An 11,840-nucleotide genomic window follows, 5' to 3' on the forward strand; every position below is an offset into this window, starting at 1 on the left:
CTGCTGAGGGGATCATCGGGCGGGTCAGGAGAGGTCTTCCGCGCCCTTGTGGTCACCTCCGGGGCAGGCGGGGATTGAACTCATGCTGAAGTGGCTTCAGTTTCTTAGTGCAGTGCTTTAACCCGCTGTGCCACCAGGGAGGGCCCGATAAAAGCTGTTTTTAAAGAAAAAATGAGTTGGAGAAATAGAAAAACTAATACAGGGTTTTTCTGGTATCTTAGCTGTTTGAAAAACTGAGTGGGTTTTTTAAACTTCATTCTCAAAGCTGTACTTCCAGTTTCTTAATTAAATTTTCATTTTGAAATCCTTGGGACTTGAAAAGCAATGGGAAAAAAAGATTTAGCTAAATCAGTTAAGAGAAAAACAGACTGTTTCTCTTTCCTGTTCAGTATGGGATTACTGTTACTTATTTAAAAAGTAATAGCAGCTGTAGAGTTAAAAAGGTTGACTTTAGAGGTGGGAGAAAAAAGTGATAAAAAGAATGAGAAATAAGGTTACAGAAGAATACCAAAGAAAAAAATAGTATTCTCTCCCAAGTGAATATCAGGTAATTTTCCTTAGCAAAAATGGACAGTTTTATCAGTATTCTGAATTAGAAGCAAGTACTAATCACCTGCCATTGCAAATTAAATTTAGTGTTTGCAGTAGGAAATGTTTTAGGGAACATCATTCCAAAGGAATGTTCTGGGGGTATGTATGAGACAGTTTCATTTGAGAGACTAGCACTGTCCTTTTGTTCTTTTTTTTCTTCTTTAACTTGTCTGTCATTGTCATTGATGTCCCCTGAGCTATAAATTTATGTAAAAAAATGTGCACTAACTAATCTCTTATGTTTAGAAATACCCAGTTGTTTTCTAATCTCCTTAGAGATGACTTTTATAATGGTAGGATGTTTTATTCCCAAGGTAATGTGTTTATTACCATAAAAGTAACATCTTTGCATGAGTATGTACAGTACTGTGTGCATAGTAGACGTTCAAAAGTTTTATAAGAATCAAACAAAAGTAAACTTGACTTTGTTCTCCCAAAGATGTGGAGAACTTTTAGTTAATGTATATTGGAAATGACCAGGATTCTACTTGATTAATAAAGATGAATTAGATTGCCAGGGCTGCAATGACAAAATACCACAGACTGGGTAACTTAAACAATAGAAATTTGTTTTCCTACAGTTCTGGAAACTGGAAGGTCAAGATGAGGGTGTTGGCAGGTTTGATTGCTCCCGAGTCCTCTTGCCTTGCATTGTAGATGACCGACGTTGCTATGTCCTCATGGTCTATTCTCTGTATGTGTGCATTCTTATTGTCCGTTCTCCCTATATTAATCATTGTTATGGATACTTTTACAGGTTTAACAAAATGCAATGTAAAGAAATTTTTTTCTCTAATGCTTTCTATGATGTATCTAAAAATTTAGGACTGACTAGATATGAAAAAAAAAAAAAAGAAGAATAAGCACTATAATGCAATAAGTCAGAAAGAAAAGGAAAAATACCGATGGTTTTACTCATAGCAGATATATTAGGGATCGGGGAGAAAATAATAGTAACAATGAACAACTATATACCAGAGACATTTTATGGGGGTGGAGTGGGGAGCACTAGACTATGGTGGTGGCACATGGGTGAACTGGTGATGGGGATTACAACTGAGATGGAAAAAGGCACAAAATGTTGTCAAAATAAACTATTATATTATTAAAAAATTAATAAGCATTAGTCTAACTGGTTTCAATCCATTTAGTTTTGAGAGAAGTGATCATTAAACTCCCTGACATTATAAAAGTTATATTAGTGAAATAAATGCATTGTTATTTATTTGTATCTTTAGACAATTTTTTCTAATTTGTTATTTGAGAGTTCTCTGAAATCATGCTGTTGGATTATGCTGGTCTGTATGTTCTTTTGCTATTATTAGAATTATTGAAACGTGATAATGCCTCTTTAAAAATTAGTTAGCCAAAAGTTATTGAGTATATGATTTATGTAGGGTATATTAGCCCCTTTCAATCTGTGTCAACTTTTTAGGCTAATGAAGATTCCATTTTGATCTGTTAGTACCTTTCATTCTCTCTTACTACTTTTGAAAAGCAATAATAGCTTTATTTTCTTTTGAAAGGTAATGCTGTGATCATATAGTGATTAGCACTTTGCTGTGAATAATAATAATAATAATAATAATAGGTGTTAATTAAAAATAGGTAATAATAATAGGTGTCATTCACTGTCTGCTAAATGTCAGGCATTGTTCTGGGTACTTCACACACACTGTCTCTAACCTTCCATTGTAATACTACTGGGAAATTATGTATTTACATTTTTGTAAGAGAAAAAAAGTCATGACTTTAAATTAACTAGCCTAAGCAACTTGTTCAGAGTATACAGCTATAATAATATTAAGAAATACTAACAATTATAGAATATTTATTGTGTTCTAGATCTTTATTTGAGAATAAGAATAATATATGATTACGGCCTCCTTGGTGGCACAGGGGTTAGTCTCAACACTATCAAGCTACAGCCAGCCTCTGTGGCATGAGTTTGATCCTCAGCCAGGGAGCTGACCCTCATCGCACAGCAGACTTCTGTCTGTCTGCCTGCTGCTCCCCTCAGAAGTGTGTATCAGTAGAGCTGCCTGCTCTGTTTCCTACTCTGTCTCTGGTGAATCCTCTTAATCCCAGCACCTCTGGCCTTCAATCCAGTTCTTCTCTGCATAAATAAATTATATTTAATTAAAAAAAAAGAATAATATATGATTATCTCACTTGATCCTCACTACTCTGGGAGTTATTCCCATTTCACAGATTGTAAAATTAGAGTAATTCCAAGGTCACTTACAAAACAAGTGATGGTGGTAGGCTTTGAATCCAAGCAGTGAGACTACAGAGTCTATACTAAAACACTCTTCTGTACTAAATAAGAAGCTATAATACACAGTAAAACCAGAGTGAAAAATGTATATAACTTAAATATTTTTTCAGTTTTATTTTACTGCTTTTTCTTGGTTTTGCTTGTATTTAGTACTTTTTATGAAAAAATGCAAATTTTTTTGTTGGCCTGTGATTGTAACCAAACTTTATTAGCTTTTCATCACTTTTATCTCTCTTTAGGTACTCCAGTTCAGAATGATCTCCAAGAATTTTTTGCATTAATTGATTTTGTAAATCCAGGAATACTAGGCTCTTTGTCATCTTATAGAAAAATATATGAGGAACCCATCATTGTATCAAGACAACCTTCTGCTTCTGAGGTGTGATTTACTTAATAAATAGTTTAAAAAGAGTAGCATGTCTGGGAAAATTATTCATAACATGGGTGTTATTTAAGTTTAGGACAACTTAAAGAATTCTTTATTTTTCTTTTTGCATTCCTTACTTTAGAAAATGGTGAAGAAAAAACATAAATAACCACTTTTACAAAAATCATAAATGACAGTTGTAAACATACAAAAGTATTCTTTCTTACTAGTATTGAAAAAAGCAAACTAAAATAATCATGAAGTAACTTGTACTTTTCTATTGATGCTTTGGTTGGTTGGATTTGTATAGTAACAGCAAATTTAGATGAGAGGTCTGACTTCCACTGGTTGAAAGGCAAATTGGTACAACCAGAGAAAATTTTGACAATGTGTGACAAAAGTCTTTGGATTTTGCATATCTTATGGCCTGAAAGTACCACTTGTAGCAATTTTTTATGAAGAAATTATTATAAAGAATTAAACATAGTTGTGCTTCTAGATGTAAAGGTTAAAAATTAGAAGCAAATTAAACAAAACAAGCTAATTTGAAACAAAAAAATTCTAAAGAGAGGAAAATTATTAGAGCCTACATCATTCAGTTGAATCTAAGATAGTATTAATTTTAAGATGCATAATTATTTTATGTATCACTGAGGAAGACATACTTTAAATTATAACTATAAGAAGTCACTGATTATAAAATAGTATCCTGTATCAGTGAAGCTAAGTGGAAAGGTATCAGAATTAATACATTCAGTAAACAAATATTGAACATTTCCCAAGGAACAAGAATTATACTAAATATTGGCTTATATAAATATTTATTAATAAGTTATACTAAAATAAATATTATAAAATAGCATGGAAAATGTTCATGTACATTATCTAAAAATAAAGTCACATTCACCTAAGGGGCTGGATGCTAAGTGCTAAATAATAGGGTATACGGTGAGAAGCCAAGCTGGTTCCTTGTCCCCATGGAGCTTTATAGTTTGAGATCCTATTTTTCTTACAAATAAGATAAAACATTAAATATATTTGCATACAAATGCAAAGAAAAATGACTTGGAAGATATGTTTTGAAAGTACTGATTATTTCTGGTTGACCAAAGTTGATTTGAAATGTTATTTTTTATATAACTTAATTTCTGATTTTCTTTCAGTGAATCTATTTCTTCTGTAATGAAAATTGGAAATAGTTTTAAAATATATCAGAAATTTTCTGTTATTTATGAAGAAGCAAATCTATCCATTTAGGATTTATTTTAAGCTTCACTGTGATTCTGTATGCTCAAAAGATTCTATAAGTGAATTTAAACATATTACATACATATTGAATTTGACTATTTAATAAACTATGTGAAATGATTTTGAAAGGATCAGCTGTGTTTTATACACTAATTCTTTGTACGATTCATTTTAGGATCAATAACTTGTCAAAATATATGCTTCCATGAACTTGCTATAATTAGTTCTCTGCTGGTAATTTTAAGACTATGTACCAATTCAGTCTTCACATGAAAACTTACTTTTGGAATAATTTAGTTTATAGATTATTTCTAATGTCTCTAAGTGATTCCAGTAGCAAAGTAAACAAGGATTAAGAGGCTTGGATTCACTTCATTAAATGCTTATGCTGAATATTTAAATAGATGGTGGTTTTGGTATCCCAAGCTTATATTTTATTTTCTTCTGTTTTTTTTAATAAAAAAAATCTGAAGGGTAGCAATCAGTAGTAAGTGGTTTATCTTTATGAAACACCTAATGTTCATTTTTGACTGCAAGTATTTTTTCTCTACCCTTTCAATTCTGCCATTTTTCCATAGGAAGAAAAGGAGTTAGGAGAGAAAAGAGCAGCTGAACTTACTTGCCTCACTGGACTGTTTGTCCTTAGAAGAACTCAAGAAGTCATAAATAAGTATCTTCCGCCTAAAGTCGAGAATGTAGTCTTTTGCCGACCAGGAGCATTACAGATTGAACTTTATCGAAAGCTGTTGAATTCTCAAGCTGTGAGGTTCTGTCTTCAAGGGTTGTTGGAAAATAGTCCTCATTTAATATGTATAGGAGCTCTTAAAAAGCTGTGCAATCACCCTTGTCTTTTGTTCAATTCTATAAAGGTAAGTAGAACTAATGGTTCTGTGTCCCATGAATCTTAAGAGGACAGGCTGCGCTGATCATCAGGATTGCATTTTAGGGTTTTCTAAAAGCACTGCAGGGGCCCTCCCTGGTGGCCAAAGGGTTAAGTCACAGTACTATGACACTATCTACACCCACTGCAGCGCCAGTTCAATTCAGTGCCAGGGAGGTGACCCATAAACACAGCAGATCTCTCCTGACCCACCTGCTGCTCCCATCAGCAGTGTCTATTGATCCACCTTTTCTGCTCCTCACTGTGTCTCTGGCGAATCCTTTCACCGCCCCTGTGCCTCTGACCTGTATCCCAGTTCTTGCATGCATACTTAAATAAATCTTAAGAAAACAAAAATTAAAAGCACTACAGCCTCACCAGTATGGTACTACATAGAATTTACTAGCTTTCTAGTGTTCTTCAGTGCGTGTTCACATTCCTAGAGCTGCTGTAGGGATGAACTAAGTGTGAGGCCCTGCCTTCTAGTATTTGTGCCCCATGCTTCTTGTTATCTTGTCTAGTAATCTTCCTTCCTATTTTATTTTAGTAAATATTTGTTAGGTGCTAAAACATATAAATTTACCGGGCCCTCCCTGGTGGCGCAGCGGGTTAAAGCACTGCACTGAGAATCTAAAGCCACTTCAGCATGAGTTCGATTCCCGCCTGCCCCGGAGGTGACCACATGGTGTGGCAGACCTCTCCTGACCCACCCGCTGCTCCCCTCAGCAGTGTACTTCCTCGATCTGCCTGTTCTGCTCCCCACTCTGTCTCTGGTGAAGCCTCTCACCTCCCCTGAGCCTCTGGCCTGTACCCCAGTTCTGGATGCACAAATAAATAAATCTTTAAAAAAAAAAAATATATATATATAAATTTACCATTAGAAATAATTTTTTCCTTATTATAGAAATGTTGCATGATTGTGTGAAATTTATAAAATTAAAATCACAAAGAAGAAAAAATCATGTTAGAGTTTAAATTGATACACTTGACAGGTAGTTTGACAGTATGTATCACAAGTGTTATGTTTTTATGTACCTTGTGTCCTGGAAATACTACTTTCTGTTGATCTGTGACATCCACAAGTCAGGAGGGAAAGGTAACAGCAAGGAGGGAAGGAGCAGAAGAGAGCAAAGAAGTAACAGTGATAAGAAAACTCAGGGTTTGGGAGAGGACAGATTCTATAGCAGTTTACCCTCTGTTTTCTTCTTTGTTCCTCCTATATGGGCAGTAAGACTGCACTTGTAGAGTGAGGGTAGCAGGCGCTTGGAGACTGCATTAGAACTGCTCTGTGATTATCTCTGCAGGGTGCATCAAACGATTACCATTTATACTTACCTTGGTCTTTTCAGGTAGCCGTTAATCTTTAGTCTTTTTTCATACATATAGCATTTTTTCTTGCCAATTAAAAACAAATATGAACCAGTGTTAACAATCATCCTTTTGAATAGGAAAAACAATGTAACTCAACATGGGATGAAAATGAAGACAGGAGTTTATATGAAGGCTTGATAAATGTGTTCCCTGCTGATTACAACCCTCACATGTTTACTGAAAAAGAGTCAGGAAAACTACAGGTTCTGTCAAAGCTGTTGGAGGTTATCCATAAACTTTGTCCTACTGAAAAGTAAGAGTTCAATTTATTAAATTGCTTTTAAGAGCTCATGAATTTAGCTTGAACAATGTCCTCATTCCTACCTTCACTTTTTTTTTTTAAAGAAGAAAATGATAAAATAAATTAATCTCTTTGGGGGTATGGTGAACATCTATCATCTTGTAAACTTATTGTTAACAATGTGTTAGTTTTATTTAAGAAAAACCAAATGTAATACTGATATTAAAAATATCTACAGATGTCTTCTAATATATAGCTCTCTTTTTTGATTTCAGGGTGGTATTGGTATCCAACTACACACAAACATTGAATATTTTGCAAGAAGTGTGCAATCGTTATGGATATGCTTATACAAGACTGGATGGACAAACACCAATCTCTCAAAGGCAGCAAATTGTTGATGGCTTCAATAGTAAATACTCCTCTTATTTCATTTTTTTGTTAAGCTCAAAAGCTGGTGGTGTGGGACTTAATCTTGTTGGAGCATCTCACTTAATTCTTTATGACATTGATTGGAATCCAGCCACTGATATCCAGGTAGGATCGGTTATATGCATTAAATAAACATTATTAAATGCCTACTGGGGATACAATAAGGAATCCCCCTCCCTTTTTTTTTAATCAGGCCTTCTGCTGAGTGTTTTCCAGCTATTTAATCTTTACAGTAACCCTACAAATGTTGATATTATTAGCTCTGTTTTACAGATGAAGATAGAGAAGCTTGTTCTAGGTCATGTAATGTATAAGAGACAGAGCCAGGATTCAAACCCAAAATTGTATGTCTCTGGACAGTTGGGGCTTCAGAATGCTCATGACCATCAGGGGAAGACAGTTATGTGCTAAAGATGTTATGATTAATATTTGTACAGTATATAGTAAAGATACAAGCTTAGCTGATTTTTGAAAAATTTTTAGATGTAGCCTTTGGTTATAGTATAGAGTTCATCTTCATGTATTTTGAAACTTCTACGTATAGATTTATACCTCGGTTGGTATCTTATCTGTATTGGGAATGCCACGACAACATTCAAGTTCAGTGATTCACTGGAATGACACAGAACCAAGAAAAACAGCTATCTGCATAGTAATACTTTATTACAGTGGAAGATGCAGACTGAAATCAACAAAGCTCCAAGGAGCATAGGTTCAGGAGAGGCACAAGCTTTCAGTAATTTCTTCCCATTGGAATTGTATGAAACAACATTTAAGTTCCAGTATTTATGAAAGACAACATATATAGAGCATTGTTGACCAAAGAGGTTCATCAGAACTTTGGTGTCCAGAGTTTTGGAGGTTGGTCATGTGGCCATGGAGTGTTCATCCTTGTCCCAGGAATAGACATGAGCTACTTGGGCAGCTTGGATTTGATTTTTGAATCTCTAAATAAAAATCCTTGTTTCCTACACTTAAATGTATTGATACAAATTGCTTATGTGGAAAAGACTATTAATTTCTACTGTGCTCTGAGAATTTTCTTTATTTTCTATAGGCAATGTCTAGAGTATGGAGAGATGGGCAGAAACATCCAGTGCATATATACAGACTCCTAACTACAGGTAATCACCTGTTAGCATGACAAGAAATGTCACATTAAATAGTTAAAAAAAATTTTTTTATTGGTAATCTGTATTTCAATGTTAGGAGTATTGTTATTTTGTTAACCAGTATGCTAATAAACATTTTAATCCTACAAAAACCACAGACATAAAGGAAAATGAATGTTTTCTTTGCAGGTACAATAGAAGAAAAGATCTATCAAAGGCAGATCAGCAAGCAAGGTCTTTCAGGGGCAGTTGTTGATCTAGCTAAGACGTCTGAACATATACAGTTTTCAGTAGAGGAACTGAAAAATTTGTTCACATTACATGAGAGTTCACATTGTATTACTCACGATTTGCTTGACTGTGAATGCACAGAAGAAAAAGATCATCCAGGTTAGTTGTATCTTAATTCTGTTTTTACAGCAATGATAATTTGTCTCCCTTTAATAGTTGAAAATACTTAAATATAGAATAGATAAAATATTATTTGCGTTTATGATTTTTCTTTACTTCTTAGCTTAGGGCAGTTGCCAGATAGGTACTTGAGAAAACATTGTAAGAATCTTAGTTTAGTTTCTAAACTGGGAGAATTAGTTGTATTTACTGGCCTTTTTTTTTTTTCCTTATTTTTTTAAGCTGAGTGCTTACCTTAGTGGTGTTTTGTTTTCTTTTCTTAAACAGGTATTTAAGGCTATCAGTTTTCCTCTAAGCTTAATCATATAATTTTGACATATAGTCCTTTTATGATTTAGTTCTAAATCTTCTGTGTTTTACAGTATGATTTCTCCTTTAATTCATGAATTAGCAATAGTTCTTAAAATTTATTTTAGTTTATCTTATCAAATTCTGGCTACATTATTGTATTAAAAAATATGGACCCGGCCCTCCCTGGTGGCGCAGCGGGTTAAAGCACAGCACTGAGAATCTAAAGCCGCTTCCGCATGAGTTCGAATCCCGCCTGCCCCGGCGGTGACCACATGGTGTGGCAGACCTCTCCTGACCCGCCCGCTGCTCCCCTCAGCAGTGTACTTCATCGATCTGCCTGTTCTGTTCCTCACTCCGTCTCTGGTGAAGCCTCTCACCACCCCTGAGCCTCTGGCCTGTACCCCAGTTCTGTATGCACAAATAAATAAATCTTTAAAAAAAAAAAAAATATGGACCCTATGGTCTTTGTTTTTTTGGTAAATGTAGAGACTTGGCTTGTGACTGATAAATCGTCACTTTATAAATGTTTCTTTTGTGCATGAAAACCAGAAATATTCTTTCTGTAACCTTAAGTCCTCCCATTTTAGTCAAATTTTTCATTTACTGAGTCAATGTTTTCTTTTGTGCATTTAAAAACTCCTTAATTTAGCTTATAAATTAGTAATATAGTTATATACTTCAACTACTTAAAAAATAAAGTGTATATGGTGAAAATCTTCCCATAATATTCTTATCTGTCTGATTTCTAGTCCTACTATTCCACGAAAAACCACCATTATTAGTTTTATGTATTATTCTGCATGCATTTTAATGCATATGCAAAAAGTTTTAAATATATATTCTTCCCTCCCAATAAAGGGTAGTGGATTATATGTATAGCATAGTCTGTATCTTTTTCACGCAATTTTTATCTTAAGGTCTTTCCCTATCTTTTCAGTTCCCTCTTCTTTTCCTCGCTTCAGCTATGTAACCCTTCATTATATAGATACATCATTATTTTTTAGAGGCACATTAGGTTCTTGCCAGTCAACATATATCTTTATTCACGTATCTTTTCTCATGTGGTTTAATATAAATTATCAATGTTGTAAATATGTGCATTTTTAATTTTGATAGATATTGCTAAAATGTTCTCCATTGGGTGTTGTATCATTTATATCTCACCTATAATATACTAAAGTGGCTATTTCCCCAGGGCTTTGCTAATTTAGAGGATTACAAATGTTGGATTTTTGCCAACCTGATAGGAAAAAAAAAAATGTTGACCTTATTTTAATTTACTTTTCTCTTTTTATGATGAAGTAGAATGTATTTCCCTACACTTGAGAGCCATATTTCCTTTGTGAATCATCTTTTGCCCATTTTTCTCTTAATAACCTAGCTTTTGTTAGTTATATCTGTTATTGAAAGAAATATATTAAAGCATTGCTATAGTTTGGATTTGTAAGGGCCCCTTCGTATTCTGTTAATTTTTGCTTTTATAAGTTTTATATATTTTTGTGAAATTTTATTTCATTATCACTTATTATTATGTAGTGATTGCTTTATCAGTGTAGTTTGCTTTCATTTAGTCTTAATTTGTCTTTTTCCATTCTTTTGTATTAAATCGTTTGGTGTCCTTATGTTTTAGGTATTTGTCTTATAAATATGTAAAATTGGATTTTGATTGGCCTTTTTTTTTTTCTTATTTCAGGTGATTCATTGGAAAAATTCCCTTGCTCTAGAAATTGTCAGCTTGGCCCACATCAACAGAAGTCTAACTCTCTGAAACCTCTTTCCATGTCACAGTTGAAGCAATGGAAACATTTTTCTGGAGATGATTTAAACCTTACAGATCCCTTTCTTGAAAGAATAAGAGAAAATGTGTCTTTTTTTTTTCAGAATATAACCAATCAGACTACTTCAATATAATGAAAGATTACTTCATGATATTTTCTCTTTTCTTTTTTAAAATACTAATATAGTAGGTAAATGTAATTTTTGAGAACCAAGAGTTATTTAAATTACATGGTATATTTTGTTGCAAAATATATTATAGTTTTGATTTAATAACCAAATTGTTTGAGTTGTTTAATTTTTTGTATATATCCTTTTTTTAAAAAAATATTTACTTATGCATACAAGAACTAGGATACAGGCCAGGGGTGTGGGGAGTGAGGGGTTCACAAGAGGCAGAATGGGGAACAGAACAGATAGATTGACTGAAATACACTGCTGAGGAGAGCAGCATGTGAGACAGGAGAGGTCTGCTGTGCTGTATAGGTAACCTCCCTGGCTGGGCATTGAACTTGTGCTGCGGTTGCTGCCAATATCTTCATAGTGTTGTACTTTAACCCATTGTACCACCTGAGAGGTCCCTTATATATATTTTCAAGGTTGAAACATTAAAGATTTATTTCTTTCATATAATTTTTATTAATAGTTCCATAATTAACATACTTTTAAGTATTTACTGAACAATTTTCATAAAGAATATAAAAAGGTAAAATACCTAGTCTGTATCTTTGGGAATTTGATTGGTAAGATGTGTGAGACAGCTGAAAAAATTAAATCATAGCTCAAGAGAGAAAGAGAACTAGAGGCGAGAACTGCAACTGGCTTAAGATGTTGGATGTAAC

General features: G+C 33.8%; 1 protein-coding gene across 2 annotated transcripts in view; it reads left to right on the forward strand.

The window, feature by feature from the left end:
* Nucleotides 1-11,328, forward strand: part of RAD54B (RAD54 homolog B (S. cerevisiae)) — a 54,573-nt gene extending 43,245 nt beyond the window's left edge. Inside the window, exons 8-14 of one of the 2 annotated variants that reach the window (XM_004679725.2) lie at nucleotides 3,109-3,248; nucleotides 5,063-5,353; nucleotides 6,813-6,988; nucleotides 7,252-7,513; nucleotides 8,466-8,532; nucleotides 8,710-8,910; nucleotides 10,916-11,133. In XM_004679725.2, the coding sequence (XP_004679782.1) occupies nucleotides 3,109-3,248; nucleotides 5,063-5,353; nucleotides 6,813-6,988; nucleotides 7,252-7,513; nucleotides 8,466-8,532; nucleotides 8,710-8,910; nucleotides 10,916-11,133 (1,355 nt within the window). Of the gene's footprint in view, nucleotides 1-3,108; nucleotides 3,249-5,062; nucleotides 5,354-6,812; nucleotides 6,989-7,251; nucleotides 7,514-8,465; nucleotides 8,533-8,709; nucleotides 8,911-10,915 lie in introns of both variants that reach the window. The other variant, XM_004679726.1, reaches the window with a different exon arrangement.
* The last annotated feature ends 512 nt before the right edge of the window (nucleotides 11,329-11,840 follow it).

This window comes from Condylura cristata, unplaced genomic scaffold (genome assembly GCF_000260355.1).
Source record: "Condylura cristata isolate star-nosed mole 26May11 unplaced genomic scaffold, ConCri1.0 scaffold00009, whole genome shotgun sequence".
In the NCBI taxonomy this organism is placed as follows: domain Eukaryota; kingdom Metazoa; phylum Chordata; class Mammalia; order Eulipotyphla; family Talpidae; genus Condylura; species Condylura cristata.